At 40.6% G+C, this 19,143-nt stretch overlaps 1 protein-coding gene across 2 annotated transcripts in view; it reads left to right on the top strand.

The window, feature by feature from the left end:
- Positions 1-11,652, top strand: part of GFOD1 (Gfo/Idh/MocA-like oxidoreductase domain containing 1) — a 216,919-nt gene extending 205,267 nt beyond the window's left edge. For both annotated transcript variants that reach the window (XM_069092424.1, XM_069092423.1), the window contains exon 2: positions 2,230-11,652. In XM_069092424.1, the coding sequence (XP_068948525.1) occupies positions 2,230-3,149 (920 nt within the window). In that variant the 3' untranslated portion in view covers positions 3,150-11,652. The remainder of the gene's footprint in view (positions 1-2,229) is intronic.
- Positions 11,653-19,143: the final 7,491 nt, after the last annotated feature.

Genomic DNA, 19,143 nt, shown 5'->3' with positions numbered 1-19,143 from the left:
TGGGAAAGCATGGAATTTACAGGAGAGTTATAGCAGAGTTATAGGGAGGCAATACTTAGATGATACTTCTGGAGTATCTGCTGGGTGCAGAGCATAGTAATACTTTTTACCTTTGTAGGTGCGGATGTATAAATAACAGAAGAAACAGTGAGTCATTAACCTAGAAGTACAGAATTTGAGGACTAGAACACCAGCTGTTCCAATCCGTTCTCCTCCACCCCCACAACCCATTTTATAGATGAGGATTCTTAGGCCCAGAATCAAGTAACTTTCCTAAGATCATATAGCTAATTAGCGGAAAAACCAAAGCTAGATCTTTGGACTCCTGACCTCAAATCTAATACATTGGCGATTACACCCACAGGAAATAGACTATGTATATTTGCAATAATTTTTTTAATGCCAGTACACAGCAAAGTGGCAAGTGTAAATTAATTTAGCTTGAACAGATTATGTTGAGAAAGTACCTGCTAAAGGCCCTAGCTCTGAGGTCCTAACTGGGGTAGACCACTGTGTGGTCTCATGCTGCTTTTGACAATACCAGTTAGTCATGAGCAAGTTAATATGCAATGACTTATTAACTTATTTATACATAAAGTTGCCCCTGAGTGCATGAAACTGTGTTAAAAGATTCTAGGGATTCTATGATCATACTTAAAAAAGTATGATGTTGGAGGAAGGCACAAAATCTTAATACTAATATAAACCAAAGGCCTTCCATCCCACTGCAGTTCCTTCTGTCACTTTCTGAACCTGTTGCTCTGGATCAAAGAAGCACCACAATTTAATTTGACCTGTTGTTGCTTTTTGATTCATGAATGGCAGGGTACAGAGTCAGCTTGACCTTTATGGAATAGGATAGGAGATGTAATCTCTTAATGGCTATTTGCAGTCATTTTATTCCAGGGTCAGAATTATAAAAAATATAGCCAGCCATCAATTTATAAATGTGTAGGTATATAGAACTATGTATATATACTATAATACCCATATGAATACTGATATGGATGTATGTGTATATAGAGTCATATAAACAAACACACATATACAATAATACCCCTTTGCAGATGCTATGGGTATTGGGGAGACATAAGCAATAGAAGATCCAGTCTTCTATTGTACATATATATGTGTATGTATGCATGTACATATTATATATGTGTATATATTATACCTGTATGAATGCACACAGAGATATATTAATCTACTGAGAAAGCTTCTTGAGTCTTGATACTATGCCAAGGAGAATATAATGTAACTTACCAGTCTGCCATTTTGTATGGGCAGTTCTCATCTAAAGGAACTCTGGTGGAATCCTCATTTGAAAAAAAAATTTGACAGAAAGGACCTTGTTATTGCATAGTTTTTATATGGATCTAGACAAGGTTATGGATCAAATCATGACCTGAAAACCATAATAAAAGCCTAATGCAATAACGTTAACCTATCAAAACTTAGTCATGTACTCTGACACAAGGGGATGAGTAATTTAAAGGCTTCTGTGTTGAGCACAGCTGGATTCCTGCCTTTTCTGCAACAACCTAAAGGCTTGGGGTCCATTCTTGAGGCCTCAGGCTCAGCAGCATTGCCTCTTCCTCCCCCGGCCCTGGGGAACTTGTATTCATTTTTTCCCAGGAATGATCATGACAATTAGGTGTCTGTCTGTTCTGGAGTTCTAGTCACTATAGATAGGAAGACAGATGAGGGTGTAGATAGCCAATTCCAGGTAACTAAAGCAAATACAAAAGCCTAGAAATAAGACTTACCTACAGAGTTAAAGAGATAGTGTGTCCTGTGGATGGAGGAAGTTCACAAACTTGGGAAATTAATTTTTTCATGATTATCCAAAAATATCCCTTCCTACCTCCTCCCAATCACATTTAAGGGCATACATGAGGAGACTGTTAGCAGGGATAGCACCTGATACCTTGACCTAAAAGTGATCACTCACCAGTTATAAAGAACTTCAAAAAGATAATAAGCCACCATTGATGAGCACTAACTCATTATCTAATTATCTAACTCATTAATTATCAAATAAACAGTTGAAGAGATGGTTCAGGAGATGAAGTCCTTTAAAAAAGATATCCTCTTTACATTTGTCCCTTTATAAAGTCACCTGAGTCATTCTTCCAAGCCCAACAATAAGTTTGGAAATAACAGTGCTAATGGTACTTGTCATCTCCTGGTACACCTCTCACTTCTTATCTTCTCTTTTCTTCCTTAAAGGTATCGGGAAGAATGTCATCTGTGACCGAACAGCTACACCCCTGGATGCCTTCCGGATGATGTCAGCTGCCCACTACTACCCCAAACTCATGAGCATCATGGGCAACGTCCTGCGCTTCCTGCCTGCCTTCGTGCGGATGAAGCAGCTTATCCAAGAAGGTTACGTAGGGGAGCTGCTGGTATGTGAGGTCCAGGTTCACAGTGGGAGCCTCCTGGGGAAGAAGTACAACTGGAGTTGTGATGACCTGATGGGAGGTGGGGGCCTGCACTCTGTGGGCACTTACATCATTGACCTGCTGACCTTCCTCACTAGCCAGAAGGCAGTGAAAGTTCATGGGCTGCTCAAGACCTTTGTGAAGCAGACAGACCACATCAAGGGCATTCGCCAGATCACCAGCGACGACTTCTGCACCTTCCAGATGGTGTTGGAGGGTGGTGTGTGCTGTACTGTAACCCTCAATTTTAATGTGCCGGGGGAATTCAAGCAGGATATAATCGTGGTGGGTTCTGCTGGGCGACTGATGGCAGCTGGCACAGATCTCTATGGCCAGCGGAACAGTGCCCCGCAGCAGGAACTCCTGCTTCAGGATGCCACTCCTGTCAGTAATTCTCTGCTGCCAGAGAAAGCCTTTAGTGACATCCCCTCACCGTACCTACGGGGGACTATCAAGATGATGCAGGCAGTACGGCAGGCCTTCCAGGACCAGGAAGACCGACGGACCTGGGATGGGCGGCCCCTCACCATGGCTGCCACCTTTGATGACTGCCTCTATGCCCTTTGTGTGGTAGACACCATCAAACGGTCCAGCCAAACAGGGGAGTGGCAGAACATCACCATCATGACTGAGGAGCCAGAACTGAGCCCTGCCTATCTGATCAGCGAGGCCATGCGCAGGAGCAGGATGTCTCTGTATTGCTAGCATGGGTTAGGGATGGTGGTGGCCATAGGAAATTTGGGGATGGCAGCGGGGTAGTGACATTGGGAAGGTGGAGAAAGAATGCAGCTGAATGCTTTTGGGGGGTGGAGGAAAGGAAACCCCTTTGTTTCTGCAAAAAAAGAAAATCTAAGGGTTTGTGGGGAGTGGACCCCAAACAGGATTCTTTGTGGGAATGAACTAACCACATGAGGATTCAGAATCCTCTAGGCTGCACTTGTCTGGTCAGCAGCCAGTAGTGATAGCTGGCTGAGCTCAAGGTGGAAATTCCTATGTGGTTTATCTGCCTCTTTTGCATTTACTGTGAAAGGTAGAGGGCTTTTTTTTTTTTTAACCTTCCCTGCCTTTTCTTTGCATCACTTTTCCCTACATGTGACTCTATATCCCACATATATAGCCATCCCAAATTTCATCCCCAGCCACATGGTGCTGTTAGATGAGGCTGCACTCAGTGGCTAGCTCTGTTTGCTGCTGGTATGAATGACCTTCCTGATACCCAATTCTGGCACCATGCAGTCCTGTAATCTCACATATCCGCATATGCCCATTTTCTCTAGAGGAAAAGGATGAGCAGCATATGTGTGTATGCGTGTGTGTGTGTGTGCGTGCGTGCGTGCGCACAGGAGATAGATATGAGGGTATTGTCAAGTGTGATGATTTGGAGGCCAGGCAGCCATTTTTTAGACTATAGTGTTTAAATGAGAAAGCATCACCAAACCTTATTCTGTAGGAGAGAGTATAGTTTTTTTGGGGTGACACAATCCCCCTCCCACTCACTGTCTGCTTCCTGTTCCTCCCTCCCTTGCAGGTTGTCAGTGATGGTTTTTCCAAAAATTGGCTTACACTATTAGTTTCTCCCCTCCCCTCATCCCATCATAATCTTAATTAGTATAAATTGATGAGAAGCAGAAAGCAGAGTTCACTTTGATTTTTTTTTATTTTTACAAAGTTGGGTTAGAAGACTAGAATTGAAGGGGTTAGAATTGAAGAAACCACCTGAATCCATCAACAGTTTGAATAACTGTATTGAAACCTCACTATGACACTCATTAGATTTTAGTATGAAGTTGGATTAGGATTTATGGATATCAGAGACATCATAAGTTACTTTAACATGGTTTGATCTGCCAAGGTGATTGCATAGCTCAAACCTCAGATGCATGTAATATTACAGAAGATAGCACCCAGTGAGGTCCAGGTATACTTGGCTAACAGTCCCTTCTGGTCTTGGGATAGAATGAGGAAAAGCAGGTAACTTGACATCATAGGCATAACATCCCAGACTGAACTTAAAGCTCACAATACTTTGAATTGCCTCAAACTGTATTAAACCTCTTTTCTATTCACCTGGAAAGGTGAAGAAAAAAATGTCCCAGAAGAGTTGCTCAGATGTTTTTTTTCTGTAGGTTTGAAAGGAAAAGATCTGATTATTCCCCCATATCTCTCTAAAAAGAATCCTTTCTTCCCTGCTTCCTTAGAGAAGTAAGGATCATCTGACTTGCTTTTGTTCCCAAGATCTAGGGTCAACCTCCTGATAGATTTTGGGTATGACCTTTTAAAATGAAATCAAAGGGCATAATTTTCAAAGCTTCCTTGGTTTGATGGGGTTTGGGTCCCTCTGATTTATGACTACCCCTACAAAGCTACTTTGCCTTGGACAAGTCACTTAACTTCTCTGTGCCTCAGTTTCCTATTCTATAAAAGCAAGGGATTGGACAAGATGACCTCTGTAGTCCCTTCCAGCTCTAAACCTATGATTTGGTGATTCTCTGGGCTAAAGGTTGAAATCATTCATAACATGTTGCTTCCCTGTCTGTCACAGACCCATGCCGAGGGAAGAAAGCTGACTTCAATGGGTATCACAAGAACTTTGAGCTGCTTTTCAGTTAACTGAAAATAGAATTAGAAGAAACCTCTAAAGACATCTAGTACAATCCATTGCTGCTGGGCAGGTGCATGTCTAAATTGTCTGGTGAAATCATTAGTTTCTTTTCTCTCCCTTCCCTCTCCACCACTAAAATATCCTGTGGGTCCCTGGGCTACTAAACTGTATTCAATTTTTTAAAAAGAAATTGAAATCCTATGGAACTCTTCTGCTGTTTCCAAGGAAAAGTCTTAAGTTTAAGAATCATCAAGGTTGAAACAATTCACCCTCTCAGCTGGGGAGCCTAGTTGTAGCATCCTCTATATTTTGGCCACTGACCTAACATAAGGAGTTCAAACCTCTTGCTGCGGCAGATTCAAAATGGGAAATTTGGTAGGATTTAGAAATCTCCTTGCAATCACGTTAGACTTCTTCAGGAGCTCCACTTCTTGGAGGCATTCATCTGCGACAGGATCTCCAATCCCTCTTTTCCTAAATTTCAGGGCTAGGTGGAATGTTTACCATTGGGTAAATAGATTCTGTGAGTCCTAAATGAAAGAGTGCTTCAATTCCAGTCTGTTTGAACAGAGATGGTTGGTAGCAGGAAGAGAGAGAGGGAAAGGCAGATTAAACTATTCTCTTTATTTCAAAATTCCAAGTTACATGTTCAAATTAGGAAAATCCTAGGGAACTCACCATAACAGTAGGGAGATATTTTCAAAGACTTTATGGTAGAAATTCAGTGTCCTTTTGGTAGCTGGTGAGTGCCCCTTTGAAGATGGGATGTGGAAAGAATGTGTATTTCCTAGTTAAGAAAAACACAGAAGTAAACACTTTGGCCAAGGAAACCCCAAAGAATGACTCCTAGGATGCCTCTGGTATAGGTACTGGAAAATGGAATGACTAAAGGTAGCATGGTTCTCTGAGTTAAAAAGTCAGAAATAAAATCCAACATGGCTCAGTTCTTGGGTCTTAACTTCTGCCTCAGAGTTTTTGTAGATGGAGAGAAATAAGCAATGGCTTAAAAGAAAAGATTTGTATGGATATCTTTTGTTTTTACATTGCTTAGAATTCCCCCTGTGAATGTTCTTCCTCCTTTTCCCAGAGAGCTATCCCTTATAATGATGAATTTTAAAAAAATAAAAGAGGAAGAGAAAAAAAATCAGTAAAACAGATCAATATATTTTTTTTAAATCTTATGTTAAAGTAATGTATGTAAAGTTCCACTCCATGGATCTGAACCTCTTACAAAGAAGCTGGAGGAGGTTTCTTTTCATAGCTCTACATTCCCTGGTAGACTAGGGCTAGAACTCCAGAGGCTACTGGGGCACTACCTAAAGCCGACCCCCTTCTGGCTGCATGCAGTGATGCCATGGGGGAGGAGGCTGCCTTTCCATTTTGCTTAAAACTCTGCTCCCTGTTGCTCTGCTGATTTGCCTCATGCCCCTGCCTAGTTAAGAACTGTGGTATAATACCAAAGATTTCATCTCCAATTATTTTATGGGAGGAAACATAGGGGATTATGCCACCATAGACTAAGTCTGTGAAGGTGACTTCATTAAGGCACCTGTGAATTATAGGCTGGATACAGAATTCCCTGACTGAGGGAACTGGGCTAGTCCTGCTAACTCTAAGCTCAAGATGAGTTCTCTGAGGGGACCTCCCCAAGTGACTCTTGAAGATCATAGAATGCCAACTGGAAGGAACTTCACAAGTTATTTAATCCAGACCACATCCAAGTTCAAATTCTTTCTGTAACATCCACAACAAGTGGTTTTCCAGCCTCTACTTGGAGACATCCAGAAATGGAGAACTCACCACCTCCTACCCCAGCCAACTGCATTTTTAGACAGCTCTAAATAATAGGAGTTCTTCCCTTGGGTTGAACTTCAAGCTTTCTCTTTATACTCTCTGGCCATTGCTTCTAGTTCCACGGTCCATCCCTTCTCTTTCCCCACTTTTTCTCATTTTAACCATTCCCAGTTACTTCAACCAAGTTTTTCTGTGGCATAATTTTGAGTCCCTTTACCATTGTGATCACTCTTCCCTGGGTGTAGGCCAGGCTGTCAGTGTGATTCCTAAAATGTAACACTTATAAATAACAATACTCCAGATAAGATCTGACCAGAACAAAGAGAACGTATCACCTGTCTCGTTCCAAACACCATATTTCTCTTGATATAGTAGAAGATTGCATTAATATTTTTGGTTGCCATGTCACACTATTGACCCATATTGAGTCTGTGGTATAAACAAAACTATCCACATCTTTATTTTCCATATGAGCTATTGTCTAGCCATCTTATATACTCACGCAAATGAATTTTTTAACCCAAGTGTAGGATTTTACATCTATTTATCACTATGAAATTTTCTGTTGATTAATTTAGCCCATCGCTCAAGCTTATCAGGATCTTTTTTGGATCTGATGTATTTTCTATTCCCTTCCACTTAATACCACATGAAAGTTTGAAATATGACATTTGTGCCTTCATTCAGGTCACTGGTAAATATTGTTAAATTGAATAGGACCAAGGACAGAGCTGTAGAGCACCACTGAAGACCCCCATGATCTGCCAACCATCACTTTTTGGGCCCAGCCTTCACACAGGTTGCCAGATAATTACTCTCAGCCAAGATCTTTCTCCCTTGTCTCAAGGTTATAACAAAGAGGCTTTGCCAAATGCCTTGCTTGACCCATCGAGATAACAGATATAAAGAGCAAAACTTACAGCACTATGTAAATGCTAGACAATAAATTATTGTCTATGATCTTCCACTGAACTACTTATTGAATAACTGAATAAACAGGGCAATGAGGTTAGTCTAATCTAACTTGCTCTTGATGGGCCTTTGCTGCCTTTTAGTGATTACTCTTCTCTAAGTGCTCAGATCAATTCATTTTTCCGCTCTGTAGAAGACAGTCCTCCATTTGGTATACTTGACTTTTTGGAATGTTGCTAGCACTGAAGAAAGCAGATGTAGCATCATCAACCCAGAGATGGAAAAGATCCAGAAGGCCAACTAGTATAACCTCCTCCTTTGAGAGATGAGGAGACTGAGGCCCAGAGAGCTTACTTGACTTGTTCAATGCCCATGGGTAGTAGTGGGAGAGATGGGATCTGGGCTTGGGGTCTCTGATTCCACATTCCATGCTCTTCTATTGCATTATGATGTCTTTCGGGAATGTGGTACTTTTATCCTTGGCTTATTTTATTGGAGCAGATATCACTTTCTTCTTCTGAGGACTTGAAGAGAATATTTTCCTGCCTGTTCATATGTGAATGATTAAGGCATCTTTCTACGAAAGGGTGGCATCCATCTTCCTGTTTAGTAGGATGCAGCACTTGACATTAGGCCAGAAAATTATTGAAATGCAAAAAGAAGCCATTTTTCCCCCTTTCAGAAAAGAAATGTCACTCCCTTTAAAATCTTACTTTCTGAGTTAATTTTGATTGCAAGTGATGTAAGAAACCACAGAGCTAGATATTTTTGAAAGACCCACGATTGAGTACTCTGACCTAAGTATAATGGATAAAAAAAATATCTTGTCTCGGTGAATAGGGCTTTTTATATTCGTTTGTATGTATACTCATAGCCTGAGCCCTGAGGAGCCTTGATCTGAGTTTTTTGTCCTGCCTTACCTGGTTCTTAACACAAAATTGTAGCATGAGGTTCTAACCAGTGGCTATGTTCTAGGTTATTATTCAGAAGGGCTTAAACCAAACCAAGTGGGCTTTCTCACAAGATGGGATCATAGAGTTGGAAAGGACTCTTTCATTTTACAGATGAAAACACTGAGGCTTAAGCATAAGAAGTTACCCCAGGTTGTAAAACTTATTAGCATCAGGACTGATATTGGAACTCAACTCTCTCAACTCCCAATCCAGAGTTCTTTTTTTTGGAGGGGGGAGGGCAGGGCAATTGGGGTTAAGTGACTTGACTGAGGTCACATGGCTAGTAAGTGTTAAGTGTCTGAGGTCAGATTTGAACTCAGGTCCTCCTGACCCCAGGGCCAGTGCTCTATTCACTGGGCCACCTAGCCACCCCTAAATCCAGAGTTCTCTGAGGTCTAATGTTGCTTCTATGATCTGATCAGTGTTTTGAATAGGCATAGGGCAAAAAGGTTAAGGAGGGTAGTGGTGGTGACCACTGAGGGAGAAGATAAGCCTGTTTACAGAGAGTAGGAGAAAAAAAGATATATCTGTATCATAGTCATGAAATATTATTGCTGAAAAGATCCCCTTCCAAGTTCAAGATCAAGAAACTGAGCACTAGGAAAGGAAAATGATTTGCCCAAGGTCACTTAGATACTGAGTGGCAGAGTCAGAATTAGAACCCAAGGCTTCCTGTCCTATCCCTTTCACTATATCATTTTGCTTCATTAAAAAAGTTGCACATAAAACATTCTTCTCCTAGCTAAATAATACTCTATAATGATAGGTTTAGAGCTGAAAAGGATCTGAGAGATCAGCTGGACCAACCTGTTCAATTTGTAAGTGAGGAAACAGACCCAGGGAAAATGGAGTGATTTGTCCAAGGTAGTAATCAGAGGTAGGGTTTGAACCCAGGACTTTGGACTGCAGAGCTCCTGCATTTCCACTGTACCAAACTGCCTCTTCATATATTCTAGGAGTCCTTTCTAACCGTCCTATTTCCATCCCCGCCCCTGCATTGAATAATGATATACACACATATATACGTATGTGTGTATGTGTGTACATGTATATGTATGCACACATTATTTTTCCTTTTAACTTTTCAAAGCTAGGAGGTTTAAGGGCTGTATTAGAATTCATGCTTGGCTTAGAGCTAGGAAACCAGGGTTTAATACCCAGCCTTGCCATTAATTAAATGTGTGGAAGTTACCTTACTTTTCTGGGCCTCTGTTTCCTGATATATAAAACGAAAGCACTGGAGCTCTTGCATTCTATAGAACCTTTAAATGAATAAATCTTACAACCCCCCCCCTTTTTTTCAAGTCCACAACTCAATGTCATGTTTCTTTTATACTGTTTTCCCCCCCAGGGTATAAGGAGCAGTGAAATAAGATATCTGCAGATTTACATGGGCATGGCCGCTCCACAATCTGGAGCTTGGCTTCTTTGTTTCCCACATACCCAGAAAGGTGCAGAGGCCCCAGGGAGAATGAGCTTATTTTCACCATCCTGGGCCTTCAGTACTGATGGATGGGTGAGTTGGCCACCGGTTTTGTCACCTCTCAAGGAGATGTTGCTGCCATTAATATTAGTAGGACCAGTTTCATTTGTTTAAAAAGAAATGGGGACAATGAAGGGGAGGGGGCTCTTAAATTAGGTTAGCATTATGTCTTGCCATTAGACTGGGCATGCAAAAGGTAAAACCTGTTCTCTCCCAAATGGATTAGCTTTTCATTGCTGGGAATGATCCTGTCAGGTTTTCTGTTGATGCTGTATTTCAAAACAGTACTTTCTGGAAATTCCTATATCTGTTGCATTTTCCTTCTCCCCAATCTCCTAATTCCCTGAATAAAGGCTAATAAGAACACAATGCATGCTTGAAGTGGGGCGGGGGAGGAGGAGGGAAGGAAAGACAGATGTTGGGAGTATTGGTTCAGTAATCAGAAGGGTTGAGCTGATGTAAATGATCTAAAAAACAATTGTATCCAGGAGTTTTGGGTTTTGACTCAACTGTCCTCCTCAGTACATTCTTCTGCTGATCTCTGGATGACCATCTTTCCCCTTCCTTTCCCCACCCCCTGCAGCCCAACCATAGAGCTAAGCTGCAGAATGAGTCAGCTGCCCTCAAACCTTAGCCTTGCTCCAAAGCTGCCTTTAGCTCCAGGTTTGGCCAACTGGACGGGATGAATGATTTCTGATCCTGAGGCTAGTACCCCATGAAGGGAATGAAATAAAAGCCAGTGACCCCATCAGCCTCTTTACTCATCCCCCTTTCCTTCACATGTACGTCATGAACATGCCTGGTGCCTTGTCCTGGGGAAGGACTGAGCCCCTTGCAGTTTCTCGTTCCTGAATGCTGCCTGGTGCTTTTCCAGTACTGCCTTTGTTTCTGTTTCTTTCCTTACCAACAAACCTCGCATTCATTTGTTGCTGTATCATTGTTGAGTATATATTTATTGTGTTTTACATATATGTGTACAAATACAAACCTATATATATATGAAAAATGTCAACGCATGAACACATGTACAGTAGATATTTTAAAGAGCTATTTATCAAAAAAGATGTGTGTTATAAAGTAAACAGAGTCTATATTTTATATATGATGTAGATAGCAAAAAAAAATAGCATTTAAGTTATAGAAGAAGGAATTTTTTTTCTTTTGGTAGTAAAAAAGGACAATGAATGTGGCCGTTGTTGGTGTTTTGAGTCCATGCTCTGTGTTCCTCATGTTTCAGCAGCCAGACTGCTTGGTGAGGAAGCCTTTCTTCCCTACCTGGTCTCTTAGAGGCCACTTGCTCAGCTCCTAGGAGGGGCTCCCTTGGCACTGCTCTGGGAAATGTCATTTGCCTCACTCAGCCACCTGGTATGTGATGCATAAAACATGATTTCCGGCTGTTCTACATGTTTGCATTGATGGGATAAAGGAACTCAAAGTGGCAAATAAAGATATAAAAGAATGTCATTCTAGCTGGTTTCCTTTCTTCTATATTACATGGCTCTTCCCCTGCCATCACTTACTGTCTGCATTGGGGGACAAGAATTCTCTTCCAGGGGCCCTTGGGGAGTGGGTTACCTGGCTGGCCTAGGGCTATGTGATTTTCATTCTGAGGGTAGGAAACAAGGAATGGGAAGTCTGTGTGTCAGCAACGATCAACACAAAGACCAGCGTCATGAATCAAGTGATCCTTAAATTTAGAATTACAGAACATTAGATCTGCAAGGGAGATCATCGAGGCAATCCCCCTCATTTAATATATTTAAGGAAACTGGGCCCCAATAAAGCAGAAGGCCCCACATGAAGCTTCACAGGTAGTAAATGGCAAACATGGATTTGAACAGGTCTTGCCCCTCTAATTCCAGTGTTCCTCCCACTACATAATTGCCTCTGTGCCTTCTTATGATCCTATAGGCATGTTAATTATTTCAAGGTTACTTGTCACTTGTCAGAGGCTGTTTTGGATCAAGCCCTTTGGATTGAGGTTGGGATCAGGTCAGTCTGAGAGTGTTCCCAGGGGCTATCTGGACTTCCTTTGAGAACCCCTGAGAGATGGGTTAACTCTGTCCTTCCTAAGGATATACATTCCTGTTTAGCCAGCTGTAGGGTCTGGTTTTATCTGGGAAATTTCTGGGTCACCCTAATGGTCATAGCTCCAAAATGTCCCTATCTCTCCAGAGACTTCCAGTATAACCCAGGGCTACCTACCTAGTTAATAATTCGATATAGAATGTATAGCTGACACTGGGTCAGTCTACACCTGTAAGGGGGAAAATGATCATTCAACAGGCTACGTTTTCTTGTTAAAAAGGTAAGAAATTAACAGTACAGAATTTAGGGGAGGAGTATATTCTGGAATCTTGTTTGATATTAGAAACTCAACCAACCACTCATCCTTGAAAGATAACTTTTTATTTATTTATTTATTTTTGGTTCAAATCCCAACTTGTTTATTTTTTTAAATTAAAATTTATGTTTATTTTTAGTTTATATCATTCATTTCCACAAGATTTTGAGTTACAAATTTTCTTCTCATCTTTCCCCTACCCACCACCCCAAAACAGTGATCCCACTGAATAACTCCTCCCCCAATCTGCTCTCTCCTATATTCTCTCCCATCTTCCCTCCAACTGAAAGATAACTTTTAAAAAAATCATCTTTTCAAATTAACAAGAGTTTATTTTCTCTCTCTCCAATATTCCCCTCCTTTCTCTTTATTGAACAATAAAGAAGAAAAAGAAAACCCTTGTAACAAATATAGGTAGTCAAGCAAAGGAAATTCCCACAATGCTCATGTCCAAAAACATCAGTCCATTTTTCATCCCAAATCTGTCATCTCTCTGTCAGGAGGTGGGACATGACTCATTTTCAGGCCCCTGGAATCATGGTATGTCACTGCATTTCTCAGGGTTCTCAAGTCTTTCAAACCAGGTTTTCTTTATGTTTTTACTATTGTACTGCTCAGTCACTCTGTGCCAGTTCATAAAGGTCTTCTCAGTTTCTCCTGAAACTGCCCATTTCATCATTCCTTATGAAACAATACTATTCCCTCATACTCATATACCATATTTTGGTTAGCTACTTCCCAATATCTGAGCAAACCTTAGTTTCCTTTTTTTTGCTACTAGGAAAAGAGCTACATCCATATTTTTGTGTATATGATTCCTTTTCCCTTGATCTCTTTAGGGTCATGAAAGATAACTTGTAGCATCATAGCATCATAAGGTTTTTAAAAAACACTTTTGTCTTCCCCTGAGTGTATTAAAGTTTAACAATTGCCAATAGAATTTTAGAGTAATCTGGGTGGCTAGGTGGTGCTGAGAATAAAGCACTGGCCCTGGAGTCAGGAGGATGAGAGTTCAGATCGGCCCTCAGACACTTAACACAAATATTAACGGTGTGACCTTGGGCAAGTCATTTAACCCCAATTGCCCTCCAAAAAGCAAAAAAAACTCAAACAAACCCAAAAACAGAATTCTAAAGTAATCATTAAGAGAATGAAATCCAAATTTACACTAAATGTGTCTTCTATCTTCATTTTGGCAATGACATGGATAATATTAGAAGACATAGGAACATAAAAAAGATCTGTCTACTATTCTATGCTGTATCTCAAATTGTTATTTACCTCAAACTCTTTAAAAAAAAAGTTACCAAATTGCTGTGCCTATATTGCATGCTTCTTTATATGGAGGATCTGACGCTATTGCATCTCCTGTCTAGATTTGCACCCAAACCAGCCATACATATGGCCTCCAGCCAAACACACCCTTTCCTTCTAGAGTAAATCTAAACAAGGTCCGGCTGAGAAGAAGCTTTTAGTCCTTTGATAGATACATGATTTCACTAGTGTGGGTATTCATTCCTTCTTCTGACTCAGATTATAATCCTTCCAGATCTTCTCATCCTGGAGGGATGGAGACAGTGTGGTGCAGAGGACTTGTAGTCAAAAAACCTGGGCTCAAATTAAAGTACGACCCTGGGTTGAAATCATAGCTCTATCTGTGGGCAGGTCATTTCCCTTTTCTGGGTCTTATTCAATATCTAAAAAATCAAGAGATGGGACAAAGTGACCTTTGAGGTCCTTCCCAGTTCTAAATATATGACTTTTATTAGCCATGTTTTCTGGCAAATATTCTATTGATGGCCTTCCCAACATGCTATAGGCTTTTTGTGTTCTGATGATTTGACGTTGTCTGTTCTCTTTTGTTCTCAATACATGATGAGCATATTTATCATCAGCATATTATGTATCTTTTTATGTTTTATAATACTTCTCCAAGTGAAATGATATAATTTACCTGATGTAGTTTTTTCTCGGTGATTATAAGGACTGAAACTTAACTCAAGACTGACATTTCTTATGAATCTCACTTTTTAGAGAGAGCTCTTTATGTTTAATAAAAAAACCCAAACAAACCAACAACTCTACCTTCTGTCCCCAGACCAGCTGTGAGGAGGGGAATGTACGACTTTCCCTTACATTTTTCATACATTCCAATAACATTTACAGAGACACAGGGGGATGTTTGAGTTCTCTGTGGCCTGGTAGATTTATGGACCTTGAGCTATTCTCTATCTCATGTAACAAACACCTGCATAGAGCACTGTAAACCATAAAACTCTGCATCATCATAAACTGTCATCATTTTTCTTGCTTTATAAACCAGGGATAATCATGGCTTCTATCAATTCACAGGCATGTTTTGAATAATGTATTATTATAAAAAGTGCTAGAGCTTTTGATTAAAAAGAATGGATAATATTTTACATCTTGCCTTGCACAGACTTTGCATTGTCTGACCAAATGCAAAAAGGTTTCTTTAGTATTTGCACATTTTTCCCATCCCTTAGGAGGCATCTCCTTTCTAGTACAAGCCCTTGCCAGCCTATGACAATTAACTTGTCTCCTGTCTCAAGTCTCTCCTAACTCCAATTCATCCTCCACTGTCCTGCCCATTTAACCTCCTTGCTCCAGGAGCTCCCTATTATATTCCGAAATAAAGTCCTTTCAAGTCCCCCAAGCTATTAGTGCCTTTTCTCTGAGATTACTCTCCATCTGCTTTGTGTAATTCTTGTAGTATCTAGTTATTTACATGTTGTTTTCTCTATTGGAATGTAAGCTTCTTGAAGGCAGGAACTATACATTTTGTTTGAACTTTTAAATTTATTTTTTAATTTTTATCTTATTTTCTATGCTTAACACAGTTCCAAATTAAGAAGGGCTTGCTGACTGACTGATCCCCCAAATCCTTCAGCATGTTTTTCTAATTCAGCTTCCAATTTTTCCTCCTTCCCTGTGCCTCCTCCATCAGTTCTGTTTCATGTTGGGATGTCTCAATGTAGAGAAAATGACTTGCCTGGTTTTATTGAAATGTGTCTGCCCTTGACATCAATAGTAGCTATAAGGATGAATTAGATGTCCATAAGGTAATTTTGCATGAGTAGGTGAAATTATTGAAGTCCTCCTTAATAAAACAATGATGAGGTTCTCTACTCTATGCTCAATCTATTTACCATATTCTGACCTGAGTAGAAAAGATTCTCCTTTATTGGTCTCAGGTTATAGCCCCTCCTCCCAGCTAACAGCTGCAATGGAGTGCCTTCAAGTGGGAAGTGGGCTCACCAGAGTATCTCTAGTCTGTCTAGACTGAAGAGATGAAGAAGACATGCTGTCTCATAGAGTTCAAGTCAGTCATGATCAAATGCCCAGATAGTACTAGATTTTAGCTGAGCCAAAACCTCAAGTTAAAAAATAAAAGCCAACTGATACTAATTGAAACCTCTCCAATGCTGAGTACAGATGAGTCAGGCTTTCACTTGAACTTCATCTCTGATTCTTGATCTGTGGAATGAAGGTCAGTCTGATTATGGGACCATTCAATTCAAATCAGTAAACACTGATTAAGTGCCTACAGTATGCAGAGCACTATGCTAGGTTTAAGAGAGAATAGCCTAGTTTGTCTGGATCTTAGAATACACACAGGGGGAAAGTATGTGATAAAGCTGGAAAGGTAGTGTTTCTTGTTAACAGGTAGAGGAGTCTGAATTTTATGCAGCAGGCAGTAGAGAACCACTAAAAAGCAGAGGAATTATGTGACCAGATCTGTGCATAAAGAAGATGCCAGGCAGTAGTATCAATAAATAGTCATAAATGTTATAGTAAAGGTTTATTTAAAATAATATTATATAATAATAATATAATAAAATAATAAAAGCAAATAAATATAAATATTATAATAAATATATACATAAATAATGTAGTATATGATAAAATATAAACATGATAAGTGTTTCTTTATTAAAGGCCTGCATAAAGGTCTTATGCTAAGCATTGGAGACACAAAAAGAGGCAAAAGACAGTCCTTGCCCTTAAGGAGCTCACAATCTAATGGAGGAGACAATAAGCAGACACATATAAAGCAAGTTTTACATAGGTTAAATAGGAAATAATGGACAGAGGGAAGGCACTAGAATTAGGAAGGGTTGAAGAAGAGTTCTACTAACAGATGGGATAGTAGTTGGGACTTAAAGGAAGCCAGAGAGGTTGGTAGTCAGAGTAAGGGAGGGAGAGCATTGAAGACATGAAGGATGACTAGAAAGAACGCCCAAAGCTGAGAGATGGAGAGTCTTGCTCATGGAGCAGCCAGAAGACCAGTGCCACTGGAGTGAAGAGTGGGCAACGTTGCATGGCTATCTGATCACAGTAGCTAGGGTTGGAGGTATGTATGATAGAAAGAGCTTCAATAGTTCAGGTTAGTCCAGGCTGGATTGCCCTGGGGCATCCATTTCATCAGTACCAATAATCTCAGAAGTCCAGATAACATTCAAGACAGACTAAATACTTTGGGCAGCTCATTAGGGACTACAGATTTCTCCAGTAGGTTATGGTCTATGACCAAGCTAGAGATTCTGTGAAGACCTGCAAAATGGGGAGAAGAGACCTAGAACTCACTTGGTCTCCACAGAATCCTTAGGGCACATCTGGGTGGAACCTTCTGGTACTTCTACTGCAGAATACAAGGAGAGCCTGATGGAGAAAGCCTCAAATTAGAAAGTCCCAACTGAAGCCAGGGAAAACATCATTTATAGAACAGACATAGGGACATGGCCCACCAAAAGATTCCAGGTGGCCCCTAAGCATGCACTCCTATTTGTCACATGACCCATGGCACCCAACCATCATCAGTCTGTCTCTAGTCTAAACTATCTACAACCTGAAGAAGTTTAGCCTATTTTAATTTTGGCCCCCATCTACTGTTGGGCTGGGTTGGTCTGGTACAGAGGAAAGACTATTGGCCTGAGAATCTGGACACCTGGGTTTAAATCCCAGCTCTGTCACTTACTAGCTATGTAAACATGGGTGAATTCCTTTATCTCTGAACCCTCAGTTTATTTGCCTGTGAAATGGGGGGTAGAAATACCTGTACTCCTGTCACAGAAGATTGTTAGGAAAATGATTCATAAAAACTTAAAATGCTTTAGAAATGTTATTTTTAAAAAATTATTTCAGCAAATGTAATATCAGGAGTCAAAGGATTTGAATTGCTACATAAATGATCAGTGGCTGCCTTGTTAGACGATGTGGCTTTTTTCTCTTTTAAAGAGCACTTGCTTTGGAATCTGAGGACTTGGGTTCAAATCTCACCTTCTGCTTATTATTTGTATACCCTCTTGTTTCCTTATCTGTAAATGAGGAATTAAACTTGGTCATCTCTGTGGTTCTGTAAGCATTTATTGAATTCCTACTATGTGGGAAGGCCTATACTGGGGGTTATAGGAAAAAACAAAATAAACATGGTTCTTATTGTGTCCCCAAGAGTCTGGCATAACTGAAAATGACAGAACAACAAATACTTCCTACCTGTGTGACCTTGGGCAAGTCTTTTTTTGCTTTTTTTTGGTGGGGGGATTAAGTGACTTGCCCAAGGTCACATGGCTAGTATGTGTTAAGTGTCTGAGGCCAGATTTAAATTCAGATACTTCTGACCCCAGGGCCGGTGCTCTATTCACTGCGCCACCTAGCCATTGGGCAAGTCATTTAACCTCTTTGGGCCTAGGTTTCCTCACTGTAGAAGCAAGCACCCCAGCATCCCCAGGGTGGCTGCCAACACGGGTTCTTAGATCTGCTTTTCTAAAGGAAAGCAACTCAAAGTGGGTTAACAATCTTGCTTTAATCAATCAAATATATCATTTACTTTGTTCAGGGGAAAAGTCAGCACCCCAAACTTCAGAGACAGAAGTTACAAGAAAACAGAAAAACATATCAAGCAGACAGGCTTCCAACTGTCTTAACCATTACATCCATACCTAGTCAGTTACCAGAGAGGGAAGCATCAACATCTGGGTTTTCAAAGCCGGGGGGTTCTCAGTGGCTGCCCAGAGTCTCATCTGGTCAAATCACACACTTCTCAAAGTAAGCCCCAAAACAAAACCTCATATCAGGGATTATATAGCCTTTTCCTGGGTCAGAGAATGAAACAACCTTCTTGCCCAACTGCCCAATCACAAAGCACCAAGGTGTGGGCGTTCCTGAAAAACAAGCCTCTCACCACAGGCTACAGGTGCATTTAAGCTAGGGGCAGAGAAGATAATTTACATTCCTACAATACTCACCTGTAAAGAGAAGGGGGTCCCTTCCCCTCTAGCTCTTTGATTCTGGTAGAGAAGACAGCACATTCCCATGAAACAATATGAGAATACCTTTAAGTAATCATGACATTGAGTACTCATTATGTGCCTATGGCAAAACACTCCCTTACCTGAATGGGAATGATGTCACCCAGTATAAGCTTGAAATATTTTTGATCTTTTTGAAACAGTAATGTTAGGACTCTGGGCCACCCTTAGAGGGATCCAGAGTAGGTCTGAGTGATGAGTAATGGAAGAGAACCTAATAACTTATACCAGAAAGACTTAACCATTATTGTGACCAGACTAGACCAGTCATCTTTATCC

Source organism: Petaurus breviceps, unplaced genomic scaffold (assembly GCF_028583685.1).
Source record: "Petaurus breviceps papuanus isolate PSGF00001 unplaced genomic scaffold, PetGlider_PUasm1.0 190, whole genome shotgun sequence".
Taxonomy (NCBI): Eukaryota; Metazoa; Chordata; class Mammalia; order Diprotodontia; family Petauridae; genus Petaurus; species Petaurus breviceps.
This window is presented reverse-complemented; position numbering and strand designations above follow the sequence as displayed.